Source organism: Rattus norvegicus, chromosome 9, assembly GCF_036323735.1.
Source record: "Rattus norvegicus strain BN/NHsdMcwi chromosome 9, GRCr8, whole genome shotgun sequence".
In the NCBI taxonomy this organism is placed as follows: Eukaryota; Metazoa; Chordata; class Mammalia; order Rodentia; family Muridae; genus Rattus; species Rattus norvegicus.
The window spans coordinates 3,178,007-3,195,983 of NC_086027.1; the positions used below are offsets into that span (position 1 = coordinate 3,178,007).

The 17,977-nt window shown below is 42.7% G+C and overlaps 1 protein-coding gene and 1 long non-coding RNA gene across 8 annotated transcripts in view; one reads left to right on the forward strand and one right to left on the reverse strand.

The window, feature by feature from the left end:
• LOC134480315 (uncharacterized) overlaps positions 1 to 17,977 on the reverse strand; it is an 89,022-nt gene that overhangs the window by 17,595 nt on the left and 53,450 nt on the right. The window lies entirely within an intron of this gene.
• Spetex2l2 (Spetex-2 protein like 2) overlaps positions 5,351 to 17,977 on the forward strand; it is a 70,036-nt gene continuing 57,409 nt past the window's right edge. Inside the window, exons 1-5 of one of the 7 annotated variants that reach the window (XM_006244279.5) lie at positions 5,655 to 6,218; positions 6,936 to 7,095; positions 8,418 to 8,549; positions 9,222 to 9,405; positions 13,913 to 14,707. In XM_006244279.5, the coding sequence (XP_006244341.1) occupies positions 6,089 to 6,218; positions 6,936 to 7,095; positions 8,418 to 8,549; positions 9,222 to 9,405; positions 13,913 to 13,918 (612 nt within the window). In that variant the 5' untranslated portion in view covers positions 5,655 to 6,088 and the 3' untranslated portion in view covers positions 13,919 to 14,707. Of the gene's footprint in view, positions 6,255 to 6,935; positions 7,096 to 8,417; positions 8,550 to 9,221; positions 9,406 to 13,912; positions 14,708 to 17,977 lie in introns of those variants that run through there. The other 6 variants (XM_039084378.2, XM_063267820.1, XM_039084380.2 and 3 more) reach the window with 6 other exon arrangements.

Sequence of the window (17,977 nt, forward strand, 5' to 3'; positions counted from 1 at the left end):
AGGCTACAGAACATGTGAAGAGTAAATGAGAGAGAGCATGAGGGAGTGAATGAGAGAGTAAATGACAGAGCGAATGTAAGAACAAATGTGAGAGCAAATGAGAGAGCATGAGAAGAGCACGTGAAGAGTGAGTGGAGAGAGAACGTGATAGTGAATGAGGGAGCTAATGAGAGAGCGAGTCTGAGAACAAACGTGAGAGCCAGGGAGAGAGCATGGGGAGAGCATGTGAGAATGAGTGAGGAGAGAACGTGAGGTGTGTGTGAGACTGTGTGTGTGCGTGACAGGAGAGTGCATGTGGTGTGTGTGAGATGTGTGAGGTGTGTGTGAAGAGTGTGTGTGTGCGTGACAGGAGAATGCATGTGGTGTGTGTGAGATATGTATGAGGTGTGTATGAAGAGTGTGTGTGTGCGTGACAGGAGAGTGCATGTGCTGTGTGTGAGATATGTATGAGGTGTGTGTGAAGACTGTGTGTGTGCGTGACAGGAGAGTGCATGTGCTGTGTGTGAGATATGTGTGAGGTGTGTGTGAGACTGTGTGTGTGCGTGACAGGAGAGTGCATGTGCTGTGTGTGAGATATGTGTGAAGTATGTATGAAGACTGTGTGTGTGCGTGACAGGAGAGTGCATGTGCTGTGTGTGAGATATGTGTGAGGTGTGTGTGAGACTGTGTGTGTGCGTGACAGGAGAGTGCATGTGCTGTGTGTGAGATATGTGTGAAGTGTGTATGAAGAGTGTGTGTGTGCGTGACAGGAGAGTGCATGTGGTTTGTGTGAGATATGTGTGAGGTGTGTATGAAGACTGTGTGTGTGTGTGACAGGAGAGTGCATGTGGTGTGTGTGAGATGTGTATGAGGTGTGTATGAAGAGTGTGTGTGTGCGTGACAGGAGAGTGCATGTGCTGTGTGTGAGATATGTATGAGGTGTGTGTGAAGACTGTGTGTGTGCGTGACAGGAGAGTGCATGTGGTGTGTGTGAGATGTGTATGAGGTGTGTATGAAGAGTGTGTGTGTGCGTGACAGGAGAGTGCATGTGGTGTGTGTCAGATATGTATGAGGTGTGTGTGAAGACTGTGTGTGTGTGTGACAGGAGAGTACATGTGGTGTGTGTGAGATATGTGTGAGCTGTGTATGAAGATTGTGTGTGTGCGTGACAGGAGAGTGCATGTGTTGTGTGTGAGATATGTATGAGGTGTGTATGAAGAGTGTGTGTGTGCGTGACAGGAGAGTGCATGTGTTGTGTGTGAGATATGTATGAGGTGTGTATGAAGAGTGTGTGTGTGCGTGACAGGAGAGTGCATGTGCTGTGTGTGAGATATGTGTGAGGTGTGTATGAAGAGTGTGTGTGTGCGTGACAGGAGAGTGCATGTGGTGTGTGTGAGATATGTATGAGGTGTGTATGAAGATTGTGTGTGTGCGTGACAGGAGAGTGCATGTGGTGTGTGTGAGATGTGTATGAGGTGTGTATGAAGAGTGTGTGTGTGCGTGACAGGAGAGTGCATGTGGTGTGTGTCAGATATGTATGAGGTGTGTGTGAAGACTGTGTGTGTGTGTGACAGGAGAGTACATGTGGTGTGTGTGAGATATGTGTGAGCTGTGTATGAAGATTGTGTGTGTGCGTGACAGGAGAGTGCATGTGTTGTGTGTGAGATATGTATGAGGTGTGTATGAAGAGTGTGTGTGTGCGTGACAGGAGAGTGCATGTGTTGTGTGTGAGATATGTATGAGGTGTGTATGAAGAGTGTGTGTGTGCGTGACAGGAGAGTGCATGTGGTGTGTGTGAGATATGTATGAGGTGTGTATGAAGAGTGTGTGTGTGCGTGACAGGAGAGTGCATGTGGTGTGTGTGAGATATGTGTGAGGTGTGTATGAAGACTGTGTGTGTGCGTGACAGGAGAGTGCATGTGGTGTGTGTGAGATGTGTGAGGTGTGTGTGAAGAGTGTGTGTGTGCGTGACAGGAGAGTGCATGTGGTGTGTGTGAGATATGTATGAGGTGTGGATTCGAAAAATGTGGTACATCTACACAATGGAGTACCACTCAGCTATCAAAAACAATGACTACGTTCAATTCATAGGCAAATAGAAAGAACTAGAAAATATCATCCACAGTGAGGTAATCCAATCACAGAAAAACACACTTGGTATGCTGTTGGGAGCGATGGCCTTGAAGCCCTCCATTATTGATGTTATTACTATGGTTAGCATTAAGTATCAGTGGGTTCATGGAAAATCCCCAGCCAGCTGTAGAAGACTAATACAAATGTGGTGGTCAAGATGAATAATCATATGATAACGTGTGATGTTAAGATACCCAATGTCATGACCTGTAACCTTTCTGAAAAACCAACATCCTGCTGACTAATAGATATGACAAACCTGTAACCTTTCTGTCAACCCGTCAACATCAGCCGATTCCCTGAGCACAGGAATATTGTGTCCTTGGCATGGGTAAATGTTTCTACTTCCCCCCTCTCTCTGTTACCCATTTTATGGTACAAATTCAGCCTTGGGGAAAAATAAAATTGTCACCTTGATCAAACACTTGTCTTGGAGTCTTTCTTCGTGTCTCTTGTCCCCCATTCTCTTCCAGGTACTCAGCACCCGTCGTTGACAGTATGCACTCATTGATAAGTGGATATTGACCAAAACCTCGAATTATCCAGGATGCAATCTACAGATCTCAGGAAACTCAAGAAGAAGGATGACCAAAGTGCAGATGCTCCCACTCCTTCTTAAAATGGGGAACAAAAATATCCATAGGAGGGGATATGGAGGCCAAATCTAAAGCAGAGACTGAAGGAACAGCCATTCAGAGCCTGCCCCACGTGTGGCCCCTATATATACAGCCACCAAAACTAGGTAAGATTGATGAAGCTAAAAAGTGCTTACTGAAAGGGACCAGATATACATCTCCCCTGAGAGACACATCCAGGGCATGTTAAATAAAGAGGTCAGTGCTAGCAGTAAACTACTGAACTGAGAACAGGACGCCGTTTATGGGAATTAGAGGAAGGATTCAAAGAGCTGAAGGGCTTGCAACTCCATAAGAACAGCAATGCCAACCAAATAAACCACTAGCAAAAGACTACACATGGACTGACCCAGGGGTCCAACTGCATATGTAGGAGAGAATAGTCTTGTTGGGGAACCTGTGGAAGGGGAAGCCCTTGTTCTTAACAAGGTGGGACCCTCAGTGCAGGGGAATGTCCAGGAAGGGGTTTCTAAGTGGCGTGTATTGGGGAACCATACATATGGGAGAGGGCACAGCAGGGTGGTTTATGGACCAAAAGCGGGGAAAGGGAATAACGTTTGAATAAAAAATATACATCTATTAAAAAACTAAAATTTTAAAAAATGATAATAATACTAAGAAATAATCAAAAAAAGAAATGTGAATAAGAAAGAAATTTTAGGATTTGGAAAAAGATGAATGCCAGGTATTTGAAGAACTGTATGACTATGGTAAACACTTTAATTTACGTGAGAAATTTTTTACATGTTAATGAACTGCATCTTTTTTTTTAAATAGTGAATGGAAATACAGTCCCTTCCTGGGTGTGAGGCTAGGTATCCAGATGTAGTGGAATTCATTATTTGTTGAGTCCTGAACCTTTGAGCCTGCTTCTAACACAGCTTATGCCAAGGAAACTAGGCCAAGGTGATATCTAAGCCATTGACCAAACTATCTGGACTAACAATCACAGGTGAAATTCCACCTTGTAAATGGGATGAGAGGAATAAAATATACCTTTAAGGATTTAAAAAAAAATGAACTGTACCCAAAAAATCCAATAAAAAAGTTTAAAATAAAAATAACTTAGGAAATACAAAATACTGGGGTGCCATTCCACAATCATGATGTGTTTCTTCTGTGATAGCTTACAGGTTAATTTACTTCTCTATGACTGTTTTCTTATTTCAAAGTAAGTAATGGCATCATCTGTGGAGTGGATGGTGAGAACAAAAGCTTTGCCTAACTTGAATAATCGATCCCTCCCGACCATGTGCTTAACATTCTAAGCACAGGGAAATTTCCTGAGGGGATGAAAAAACAAAATCCAAACATAAAACAGGAACAACAATGATTTAAAAACATTCTGCATGCTGGGTATGAAGGCATGTTACAACTTTAATCAGCTTTGTAGGTATTTCTGATAAACACACAAAGAAACAAAAATCCCATCACAGTCCTAGCAGTTGCAAGAGAGCTGTGAGGTAGTGCCTGCTGCTTCTTTCCCCAGATACCCTTGGGCCTCAGGCCTGCATCCAGTGAGCTGAACCAAGAGCAGCCAGGTTGAAATTCCTGCTGCCATGGCAGGATTCTGCAGGAACATTTCCCTTTGACAGCAAGGAACCTGTGTGGAGGAGACCTCTTGGTGAGTCCTCATGGACTCTACATGTCCTATTCTACAGGGAGAAGCCCTGCCAGGTCTTTGAGCAAGGCCAGCCAGTTAGTTGGGGAAGTCTCTGGTCCTGTGGCAGAGGGCGAGGAATGGCAGAAAGAATGGCAGCTCCACTCAGAGCAAAGGATAACCCTTCTAGGCCTATGACCTCCTAATTAATTTATCTTTTCACCTGATGCCCTATTCACATTTTCTTACTATCCTACAACTGTGAGCTTGATGAGCAGCTGGTCTCTTGTTTTCTTAATCAGTTCTTTGTTGTCACAGACGTTTTTAACTTACTCCAGCCCCTGAGACTTATTCATACCTTCTGTACGCAGTAGGACCCTTGGTGGGCCTGTCATCTCAAAAATAGAAGGTTCGGTAATCCAAAAGATTGGACTCCAGTTTACCTCAGGCCAGGAAAGAAGTCAGCCACCATTAGTAAAAGAGCAAGGGAAAAATTACATAGGAAAAACAAGTGCCTTAATCAGAAGAAAAGATCCTCAACTTCTAAGGGGTGCACATCTGCACCCCTCTCTTCTGAGCTTTGTATAGTGATGTTGTATAACTCCAGATGGTAGGAAAAGGCAGAGTTCTTCCCAGAAAGGTCATACATGATTTTTACTCTTACATCTGTGGGGTTGGGTGGCATTATAGCACACATTCAGGTGGAATTATAACACCTAGGATAAGAAGACAGAATCCATATATCACACTGACAAATGGACTCCCTCCTGAACTTATGGACCCATTAAAATTGAAGTTCAACCTGAACTCAGGCCATTCCACTCCCTTCCCTCCTCCTGATTCTTATGTTTGCTGGAAGGAAAAGATCATGGTGCAGCCCCCAATATTCTCATGCCTAGACTTGGCTATTCAGGAAGAATGATATTGGACAAGTGATGGCTATGTAGTTACAATGTAGTAACACAAGGTCCAAGTTGACATTTGCTCAATGATGTCCAATTTAATTGTCTTGTTATATTTGAGAAAAGGAGGATGTCCTACATAATATATAAAAGGAACAGAAATTTATTATTTTATATATGCCCTGTAGTTGATCCCTATGTTCCCAAGGAAAAGGAGTTTTTATTGCAAAAAATAGGATTATAGACCATTGATTTTGTGAAATACATGGATATGTAAATGGAAACAATGTCGGCTGTCAAGGACTGCACAGTAAGCAAATATTTCCAGGTTTTATACACTCAGAGGTCTAGAAGAAATATATTGGCCTTCAGAAAAAGGGAAAAGCTTAGGAATCGAAATGGTGTCACATGCATTGTCTCGAGTAGTAGATTTACTTTTAAGAAAAATCTCCCTCCTCCTTGGTCCCTAGAGATTTGGGTGCTAAGGAAAATCTGTTCTCCAATTCAGGGTTGTAAGCAACTCTCCCCAGCAAAAGCATTGTTGACTTCTAATGAAACAGAGAGAAATATCTAGCTTTGAAATACAGGTTGCCAAATGGTATTCCCAGTGACACATGAGAGACTGGAGGAAAGAGTCCCCACAGAAATTCATAAGTGTGGGGAAAGCTGGTTAGTAGGTAGGCCATAGAACTTTCCAGTAACATCATCAGCAAGCCCTTCACTGGATAATCTATTGTATCTAAGAGATCCCTAGAATCTTCTGTGATGTCACCAGTGTTGTGGTGACACCAACTGCCTTTGGGATATTCCTTCAGTTCCCTTTGGGCTCACAAGCAGGCATGTTTCGCCAGCTGCTCAGGCAATTTCGCAAGGAAAGTGGAGATCAAGGAGAGACCACACCAAGGGAGAAGGAAGATGACCCCCTCTCTAGTGAAACAGGAAGGAGGAAATCATTCTGGGGAAGGCTTGGTGAGTCCTGGGCAGAGGGAGGAGTATCCTCAGGAGGTAGGTTTGAGATGTGCCTTCTACGAATAGGCCTTACAAGCAGGAACCTTGGGATTTCTCAAAGACAAACCAAGAGTCAGGAGTTCCTAATATTTAATTTGAGAGAAAGCCATAAAGTGGTAAGCTTTCAGTGTCTTTTCTTGAAGCTTTTTAAATGTGAATGTCAATGAAGGGCAGGAGGAGGCACTGTGAGATTAACAATGTGACCATCCATGGTTGGGAGTTGAAGCACTTCATCCTCTAGATTACTGTAGGTTACATAAGTGTCTGATGGCGAGAACAAGGAAGGATGCACCCCTAGTCATGAATTGAGTTCTCAGACACTTTGGGCTGCAACACACATTATTATAGCTTGATGGTGCTAAGCATTATGAACTCCAGGATTAACTGCACCACATCTGATATCAGATAACAATGTCCCAGATGTTTATGTATCAGTCAGGTTATACTGTTCAGGGTGAGGGGTCCTGTAATAGTGAGTGTGGCACGTGTATGGCATTAGAGGTTGGAAAGGGGGACATAGCTTAAGAATCCACCTTCAAGAAAGCTTTTCTGCTCTTTCAGGGATTCACCCAGTCTCAACCATTTCCCCTTTCTCAACCTCCTTTTGGGATTCAGAATGATCTTTTCTGCCCATGGGCCATCAAATATGCAACTTCACTTGGGTTTATCTATCTACAGGTTTTGGTAGGAAGGCATCATCCCAAACTGTCATCAGTAAGCAAGAGGAGTGTCTAAAGGAACTGGAGGAACTCAAATTTGAAATCCAGAAGTGTCAATTCGAGAGGGATGAACTTTATCAAATCCTGGACCTTTATATCTATGATGATTGGGACCACAGGTAGTCATTATGCCCAGTAACCTGTTCACTGTCTTGTGCTTTCTCTCTGCTAACCCGAGATTTCCTCATAGCATGAGAGAGTTTCACCTCTCATCCTGGATTTTAAGGAGATTTGGCATGCATTGGCTTGTGAGATAAGCTAGGTGCTGTGTGTGTTTAGGGTTAACCTTTTTGTAGTTTAGCCTGAGGTGGTTGGAGAGGCATTGGTTCTGTCAGCAGCTGGAAGGACCTGGTCACACTTGCTGCAACTGTGTGTGTGAATGAAATGCCTGCACGTCATCACTCTTTCCTCTGAATTTGTTCATTATACACTGATTCTATGGCACCTCCATGCATGTAGTTGGCATTCTAAATGTGTTTGGATATGGGTTGGTATGTATATATGTGGATGTATTTGTTGGTGTTTTACTCAGGATCAGGACGTCTGGGACCTTTGATGGGGTCTGAGGATTTGTTTGATCATCAGTTTGCAGGTCATGATAGTGATGAGTACGTGGAGGCCCACATTGATCAACAGAGCACTTTGCTCCTTCTGTATACCTTGGTGGCACCCAGGACTCTCCTGAGGGGAGGAGGTGCTATAAATCCTCTTCCCTGTCAAACTTAGTTATGCCCTCTGAGAATTCATGTAACGATAGAAACCAAGGATTGAGTATACCTGCTTTCAATACAAGAGAAATGTCATCACAACTTTCTCTTGGGCCCAAAGCTGTGGCACAGACTGGAGGAATCTTCTTCCTGAACTAGTCAATTCCATCATGCTCACCTGGCCAGCTCTTAAAGGTCAGGTCCCTCCAATTGGTACCATGACTCTGTTGTCCTGTGCCCAGGATAATAAGTTTAATCAGTACAACTACTTCAAAGGAGCAAGTATGTGGTATATACCGAGTTTAAGTAATCGAGAGAACAGTCTGACTTCATCTAATTTGTTTTACCGCTTTGACCTTTTTTTTTTTAACTATCCAGGGATTGTTTATTGTGACCTAGAAATGGTCACTGTGGTCTTGACAGTTGTTATTCCCAAAAGGCAGCTCTCAGGCTCTGCCCACTCCTATATAGTGAGTCTTTGCAGAACCATATCTCCCAGGATTCCAAGGAGTCCTTATTTCAAAACAAATGTTTGCTTATTTACATGGAAATATTTTCTGTGGATTGAGTCTCACTGTTGGGTTTTGGTCTGGTTTTTGAGGTTGCCACATTCTTCCCTTCCACCATTCCTTGAATATGAAATTTTTTATTGTATTTTTTTATTTACATTTCACCTAATTCTGAAATCGTGAGTTCAAAACGTTATTTGTTCCTTTGGCCATGAACTAACCCAGGCTGGATGTCGAATTGCCAATACTTCAATCCGAACATGAGATGAGAATGATGGCTATGCAAATGATGACCAACTCAATAAGTGATGCCATGGAGAGGTACAAGGAGCTCATACAAGTGAACAGTTCCTACTGGTGAGTCGCTGACAGAGATGAGAGCCCAGCACTAGGCAGGGAATGCTTCTGTCCTGTATGACTTTGAACCAAAATCCGAGCTCTGGTTGTATAGTGTCGGACTCTTAACATTCAGAAGCCTGCCTCCTGGCAAGGGTCTCGGATTTGTAGCTCTCGGACTCAGTTGTCCTACATGTGAAGGGTGTAGAAGACCCTCCAATTGTTATTCTCCCCATTAAGGATCCTCTAGATAGAAAAGGTTTGCACCATGATGGGAATATCAATCAACTCTGAACCTCTAGGACTCTGACAGGAGATTTAAAGATGTATGATCCATGAGAAACACATGGAACGATTGTATAGCTATTGGGTCTTCAACTACTCCTCAGAGGGGCTTTCCCCAGTACGTGAAGATGGTTTTAGCATGCCATGAACATATAAGCACCCATATGGACCATCTCTTCTTCCTTGATTTATATAAACTGTCTTAGTGTCAGGATTTTCAGAAGTACTTTGATTCATGTGGAATGTGTCCTCTGGATTTGACCTCCTCTAATTGGTGCTAACTTGTATAGTGTGGCTCTATTCTGCGGATGTCTAGGGATGAGGACCCTTGAAGGGATGATTGTACTTGCAAGAGTGAGAGGCAAATAGAAGCTGGCTGGGATTTACCATTTTTTGTTTGTGGTTCAGCATCAGGCACTCCCAGCTCCTGCGTGAACAAGCTCAATTGAAGAACAAAATACAGATTTTGCTGAATGAGAAGAGAGAACTGCTGGTGGAGCAGACTGAACTGCCAGCATCCTCAGTGGAGGCAAAGAGGTTCTGTGAAGAGACCGGAATGAACATATGTGACCCCAGAGCCAAGCAACAGCAGGTAGGGTTAGGCCTTAGGATCAGGCTGTCCTCATGTCTTACCATAAACATAGACAGACCAATGTAACTGTCTATTGACTGATCCATGTCCTGTCCTAGGTCTCATCCAAGTGTTTATTTATGTGATGGTTTACAAGGCTTTCTGTGGAGAGAGCCCTTTTTCAGGAAACAGCATGTTTGGAAAGCAAATTCTCCTGCTCGTTGAGAATCTGCAGTTTATTAAGGGAGATAGGTTGATCACACAGCACAGCACTACATGTCATTATGTGTGGAGGGTGCTATGTGGGAGCCCCTCTTTAGACTAGAACAGGGCTTTGAGGGATGAAGCAAAAGCCCAGAGCCCATTTTCATTACAGGGGTCGTGTGAGACTCCAGGAACAAGTAGTTTAGAAGGAGGAGAGCCTGGTGGAAATGCCAAAGAAATGGTTCTCATTGTCATTTTTGGTGGATTTGTTCTTTCTCCCCCATTTTCCCTGTATATCGAGACCATCTCTTCATGCTTCCTGAATCATGGGTACCTGACAGAGCCTGAGGAGCAGCATGTCAGTCCTGATTTGTTCGAGTGTTGCTGGAGAGTTCATATCCTGACATTATACTCTGTAGATGCTTGGAAAAGCAGGGATGTGGAAAGGGGTTCTCAAATCCTGACAATTGGCACGAGAGATTTGAGACTTCAAGAACAAAGTTATCTACCCCCATTCTCATCAAGAAGAGTGCTATCTAGGCCTTTTTGTTCCTCTCGGGAAAAATGGCTGAGTAGTGATTCTCTCTTAAAATACCTGCTTTGAATAGTCTATACTATGTTGTTCCTCCAGCATCATGGCATCTTCATTGTTTTCTGCCGACTTGTGATTTTTAGTGTGTGTGTGTGTGTGTGTGTGTGTGTGTGTGTCTGTCTGTGCTTGTTTGTGTGTGTGTCTGTATGTGTGTGTGATAGAGTATGTGTGTGTTTGTGTGTGTGTGTGAGTGGGTGTATGTGTGTGTGAGTGTGTGTGTGTGAGTGGGTGTATATGTGTGTGTGTTAGTGAGTGTGTGTAGATGTGACTCTGTGTGTGTGAGTGAGTGTGTATATATGTGTGTGTGTGTGTGTGTGTGTGTGTGTGTGTGTGTGTGTGTGTGTACCAGCTGTAGCTCAGCATATTTATGCTCATGTTGTGGGTTTAATTCTGGAAGGTTTTTTTTTTTTTTATTAACTTGAGTATTTCTCATTTACATTTCCAGTGTTATTCCCTTTCCCAGTTTCAGGGCAAACATCCCCCTAATCCCTCTCCCTCCCCTTCTTTATAGGTGTTCCCCTCTCCATCCTCCCCCCATTGCCGCCCTCCCCCCAACAATCACGTTCACTGGGGCTTCAGTCTTAGCAGGACCAAGGGCTTCCCCTTCCACTGGTGATCTTACTAGGATATTCATTGCTACCTATGAGGTCAGAGTCCAGGGTCAATCCATGTATAGTCTTTAGGTAGTGGCTTAGTCCCTGGAAGCTCTGGTTGCTTGGCATTGTTGTTCATAAGGGGTCTCGAGCTCCTTCAAGCTCTTCCAGTTCTTTCTCTGATTCCTTCAATGGGGGTCCCGTTCTCAGTTCAGTGGTTTGCTGCTGGCATTCGCCTCTGTATTTGCTATTTTCTGGCTGTGTCTCTCAGGAGCGATCTACATCCGGCTCCTGTCAGCCTGCACTTCTTTGCTTCATCCATCTTGTCTAATTGGATGGCTGTATATGTATGGGCCACATGTGGGGCAGGCTCTGAATGGTTGTCCCTTCTGTGTCTGTTTTAATCTTTGCCTCTCTATTCCCTGCCAAGGGTATTCTTGTTCCCCTTTTAAAGAAGCAGTGAAGCATTCACATTTTGATTCTGGAAGATTTTTCAAGTTTTTCTAGTATGGGTTCTTTTGTTTGTTTGTGTGTGTGTGTGTGTGTGTGTGTGTGTGTGTGTGTGTGTGTTTCCCTGTTCATAATTGCCAGGTGAGTCTCTATTGCCATGTTTCATGAGAAAAAGAATCTAAGAGTTCACGTTGCATCCATGAATATCAAATATAGCACCCCAATCACTTGGAATCTCCACCTACCTCTGTACAGCAAAAAAACCCAAAACACTTGTAAACTTAGATTTTCAAGTGATTAGGGAAAAATGACTGATCTGCATCGAAATCCTTTGGAGCACATCAAAGGAAAGGAGTACAGGGAGGTAAGGGGGGCTGCTTTATAAAATCCATCGATTTATGGTCCTTCTCTGTTCTTTGTGAATGGTGAAAGCCCACTGGAAGATTGTGTCACTCACTGTGTCTTCTCCAAGGTTGCTTTCCACATGGCCTGCTACCATTTCTTTCCAGCTACCTTGGCACACTACAGCTTCCCCTGGGAGTTTGGCTTGGATTTTATTCATTGAGATTTTGAGTTGCTTGGAGTTGTATCGTCATCCAGCAAAAGTCCCATAGCTATGCTGTGGTGCAAGAACAGGGCAGTTTCAGGAGCCCCTTTAGGTGCACAGATAATCTAAAGCCCTCCCCTATGTTATCTGTGTAGCATTCTGCAAGTGCTGTTAATCAACATAATTTTCTCTCAGTTAATTTCAGCCTCAATGGAGTTAGGAGAAATGATGAAATTCGGACGGGTCTGTTAGTGGACGATCAGAAAGGCCTGTGAGAAGCCATGTTCTTTAAGTGGAACAGAAGTTTTAGTTGACCCAGAGATCCCAGAGAAAAGAATAGGTGTCCAACTAGAGCAACTAGAGCACATCTTGGTTGTAGTGGTCCAAGGAGGGAAACTGTATGAGAGGTTGGAGCCCTTCAATGGATTATGACTCAGTGTGAGATAATCCATGTAAGCATTTATTTATTTACTCCAAATATCTGTGACACAATCACATTATAGGTAGAAAAATTGTTCATATGGATCCTGGTTATGGAGATTTCCTATGATTCTGGGGGCATAGCTTTGGGCATGAGGTCACTCAGGCTATGGTAAAGACAGCTCCTATTAGAAGAAGCTGCACACTATGGGGAAAGTCTGAAACAGTGAACAAGAACAGGAGTCTAGTCCACCACCAATATATAATCCTTTGCTGGGAAACAAGACTGCACTACTCAGCCTTGGGAACTTCCTAAGCCAGAGTGGTAATAGGGAAAGAACCCTGATTCTATGTCAGCTTATTGGAGGGCAGCACATCACTGACTGAGCTGTCTATAGGCTATGACCAATATGTACATATCCCACTCAACATTTGTTTTTATGCCTCCAGAGTATCCTGGGGAATCATTATATTAAGCATTAAAAGGGAAAGTAAACACTGCAATGTACTATGTTTATATTGTGTAAACACAAATGGCTTGTGTGTTTGCGAGTTTGTATTAGTGTGTCTGTGTGTTTGTGTGTGTGTTTGTGTGTGCACACAAGCATGCATGCTTCCATTGACAGTACACTCATCTGATGACCAGGATAAGGAAGGATTAGAGGAAAGAATGCAGGACATTCTGAAGCAGAAAGAACCGATCACCCAGGAAAGTGGCTTGGGAGGAACATTGTAGAAGCATTCTGATATTTTTGAGATCAGGTAGGAACACAGACTGGCAGAAGCCAATTGGATTTCCTGTCCCTATATAACTATCCTTTTTGGATGGCTGACACTGACAAGGTTTTCCCCATCAGTCACCTAAAGAACTACCCAGAGTATTGTTCTGGTACAGTTTATGTGAATTTTGTCCATGATACAATATGTATAATCCTCAGGATTTCTTTGTATTTTGTACTTCTTTCTTCCTGTTAACTCTCTGATAAGACCTGAGGACATTTTCTCTTCTGTCGTCTCACAAATTGCATTACAATAACCATAGTCTTGCAGGGGTGCTGTTATGTATGTCCATCACAATAAACTTTACTGTTCCCTGTGTATGCTGTGAGCACATTCTCAGTGATTACAGGATCTGTGAAGTGAGCATCGATTTGAAGTGTGATGGCTTCTCTGTGTATTTGCAGATTCAGTGGTTACAAATTGAACCTAGGAAGGTTCCTTCAGTGCTAACATAATCAGAACTTTCACCTCAATTCTGGGCATATTCTCCAGAAGGAATCCACATGGTATTCTAGGTTGCTCATACCATTCTTGAACTCAGATTCAGACCCAGCTACAATGTTATTATTCAATATAATATACCTGGACCATTGACAAAATATGCTCATTTTTCTCTAAATTCCAGTACAGTGCATAGTCCACAGTTCAAATTCTAGCAGTTTTTTTTCTTTTTTTTGGGGGGGGGGGGCTGGGGACCTAACCCAGGACCTTGCGCTTCCTAAGCAAGTGCTCTACCACTGAGCCAAATCCCCAACACCAAATTCTAGCAGTTTTAAAAGCTGAGATATAAATCCAGGCCCAGGTACTCTATGACACTTGGGGATGCAGGGACTGACCTCAGCTGATAGGTCATGCTGGTTTGTACAACTGAATAGAGCTGATGGTAGAGGGAGAGCTGAATTGACAACCACTCACTAAACCTTTTTTCCATTGCTCTGCTAGGTCTGAAATTCTCCAGCAGAAACTCGAACATGACACAGACCAGGACAAGATCTCCCTTGGTGAGAAGAGCTACAGGAGGAGAACAAAGTGTGCACAGCAAATACACCACTATTGTATCTCATCTGTAATGTCCATAGCAATTGTGGACTGCACTTTCCTCCTTTAGTTTAACTTCTTCGGAGTGAATAGGCCGTACTTTCACTTCGCCTCTCTCCAGCAAGTGTGCACTTTTGGAGGGACTCAGAGAAGTGCTGATGCACATCAATCAAGAGCTGCTGGTCATCCAGAAAGACTATGCACATTTAAATTTGTACTTGTCCTGATGGGTCATCCAGAAGAGTTTCATGGAGATCAGTTCACAATATTGGAAAGACTTTGAGACAAAGTCTGTAATATCATTTATACTCAATATTGGATGGCTTTTTCCTTAATATCCCCACTCCAACAAAACAGACCTACTTCCACTCTTCTTGATAAGATTACTACCATCAGTAACTGCTTGTCTACTATGTCTCCAAGGCAAGCCACAGGCTATAAGTCTATTCTGCAAAAGGAGCAGCTAAAGAATGCTTAGCGCAATTCCTCTATTTAAAGTTTGGTTGAGTTTTGATTATTTTGGTTATTTGGTTTTCCTCCTATTCATTTGAAGTTTTGTTATTTATGTGTTGTTGTTTTGTTCATTTGGTTTTCTATTTTGATAAGGGTATAGACTGTATATATTGACTACCTGCATCTGGTTACTATCAAGTAAATTGGATGTATTCTGGTCAATAAAGGAGTAATCTCAAACTCTTCACTCTTAAGAACCTTCTTTATTGATCATTAGTGTCAACATCTGAAGTCCCACAGCTATCAGGGAGGGATGGATCTCTACATTCTCATGGGGACTGGGCATTAAATCACTTCCCAGTCAGACTGAGATTCAAAGGCAGTTACACAGTCACTGTTCACTGTTTTCCCAACTCTGTGAATTTCAGGTTCATCATGCATATATTACCCACTGTGTATGCTTGCTGTCAAATATATAGTTACCTCTAAATTATACTCTGTGGATGAGAGTGTTGAACAAATTAATGGGATAAACGTTAATTTTTCTGTAATATCTCCCAGGACATATAAACATGGTATAAGGGAGATTAAAGCAATCGGGAAACCTGCACCAATATCCCGGGGTGGAGAGTGCTGAACACCCAGGAATGCAGATAATCCTGAAACCACAGGACAGAAAGACACTTCTGCCCAGCTCTGCCCACATCTCTGGCCCAATATTAATCTGCATGATGCCTCTGGAAACAGGAATAGAGGAGCAGTCAGCAGCAGGAACCTGCTTGGTCCAGCCTGGGCCCAGAACAAACCCAGGCTCTGAGCACATTTAAAGAAAACCATAGGCATACAATCCTCTGTTTCCTGAATCTGGCTTTTTTGATTTGAAGCTCTAAACACCATTTTGTTGTTGTTGAATTTTAATTGGATATTTTTCATTTTGAATTCAAATGTTATTCCTTCCTTCTTTTCCAGAATTAAGTCCGAATACCATCGCCCTCCCTCTTCTATAAAGATATTCCCTTCACCTCCATCCACTTTCCCAGCCTAGGCAGGACCAAGGGCTGCTCATTCCAATTTTGCCCAGGAAGACCATCCTCTGATACACATGCAGATGGAGCCATGGCACAGTCCCTGTATAGTGATTGGGTAGTGGTTTATTCTCTGGGAACTCTGCTTGGCAGACATGGTTGTTCTTATGGGGTTGTAAGTCCCTTCAACTCTTTCAGTCTTTCTGTAATTCCTCCAACTGAGGTCCACTTCTCAGTTCAATGGTTTGCTGCTAGCATTCTCCACTGTATTTGACATGATCTGGCTGTGCCTCTCAGGAGACATCTATATCCAGTTCCTGTCAGCCTGCACCTCTTAGCTTCATCCACCTTATCTAGTTTGAAGGCTGTATATGTATAGGCCACTCATGGGGTAGACTCTGAATGGCCATTCCTCCAGGCTCTGTTCTAAACTTTGCCTCCCTATTCCTTCAATAGGGATTCTTCTTCTCCTTTAAAGGAAAGAGTGAAGCTTCTATTAGTTTGAGTGTATCTGGTTTGATGTAGAGGTCCTTGATCCACCTGGACTTAAGCTTTGTCCAGGGCAATAAGAAGGGGATGATTTGTCCTCTTCCATATGCTGACCTCCAGTGGAGCCAGCACCATTTGCTGAAAATGCTATTTATTTCCATTGGATGGTTTTGGCTCCTTTGTCAAAAATCAAGTGCCCATAGGTGTATGGGTTCATTTCTGGGTCTGCAATTATATTCCACTGGTCTATCTTCCTGTCTCTGTACAAATACCATACAGTTTTTATCACTAATGCTCTGTAATACTGCTTGAGTTCAGGGATGGTGATTCCCAGGGAAGTTCTTTTATTGTTGAGGATAGTTTTAGCTATCCTGGGTTACTTGTTATTCCAAATGAATTTGCAAATTGTTCTGTCTCACCCTATAAATAATTGGATTGGAATTTTGATGGGGATTGCATTGAATCTGTAGGTCACTTTGGGAAAAATGGCCATTTTTACTATCTTCATCCTGCCAAGCCATGAGCATGGGAGATCTTTCCATTTTCTGACATCTTCGTCAATTTCTTTCTTCACAAACATGAAGTTCTTGTCACACAGATCTTTCCCTTGTTGGATAAAAGTCACACTGAGGTATTTTTATTTTATTTGGGACTATTATGAGACTATTATGTGTCATTTCCCACATTTCTTTCTCAACTTGTTTTATCTTTTGTGTAGAGGAAGGCTACTGATTTGTTTGAGGTAATTTTATACCCAGGCACTTTGCTGAAATTGTTTATCAGGCTTAGGAGTTCTCTGGTGTAACTTTTGGGGTGTCTCATATATACCATCCTATCCTCTGCATAGTGATATTTTGACTTCTTCCTTTCTAATCTGTATCCCTTTGACCTCCTCTTGTTGTCTGATTGCTCTGGCTAATGCTGGGGACAACATACAATGACAGGGACTGCCAGGAGTAGGCCGGGATGGAGACATCTCAGAAGCCTGCAGCAGCTCCTTGTAAAGTAGGGTGGGTTCTGGAAACCTGAGTATCAGGAGACACATCCCTCCACGGTACCCACCATCTCAAATAAGAGGCTGCCTGCAGTAGTCCTGGATGGAGACATCTCAGTAGCCTGCAGTAGCTCTTTGTAAAAACTGGTTGTTTCCATTTCTCCAAACCTGAGCCCTGGACAAAGGCTGTGTAGATTTCATTTGTGTGTGACTGCCTATCAGTTGGCCTTGGTGTGTGCAATTATTCTATTATATCTGACTTTCCTACTTCTTTCTCCTTCTGCTCCGGTGAATTCTGTGAAACTAGATGTTCCTTGATGTTATGATTTTAGACAATTGGAAATTGATGCATAGGGGCACAGCACAGCACAACCCTAACTGCCCTGGTGCATATTGTGTATTCTCATCTTGGAAAAAATGTAATAACTACACAATTGTAGTTCCAGATTAAGGTTTGACTTGCAAAGAGATCTTGAAGAAAATAAGAGAAAATGAATTAGAGCCAACATTGGGACCCTAAGAAAGGAAAAAGTTAGTGAATTTAGGAAATAAGTTTTACATAATATTACAGATTGGTTAAGGAACTATAGAATATGTAAAATAATATACTAGTAAACAAGTCAAACTACTGGAACTCTTATGAGAGTCATTGTGTGCAAGGAACAGAACGCTAGTGGAATTAGTGTGCTAAGGGTTACCTTGATTCTTTCTGGCCACTGCCTGGCAGTTTTGCCTATGTCATTTATAATTAGAGCTTCACAGGAAAATGCAGGTAGCTGACCTTGGAGCTTTGGACTCTGAAGTATAAAAGTAAAGAATTAAAGTTTAAATCATGATAAGTTTACAATTATTATTATATTGGCCACAGGCCTGGGTATAGGGGAAGCCTGAGACTTTGGGAAACAGTTGTAATTCTTAGTTCATGGTGGGATGTAGTCATTCTTTGCATTTGATTTGGCAATGATTATAAAACCTCTTTTTTCTACCTGCTTTTGGATTATTAATAAA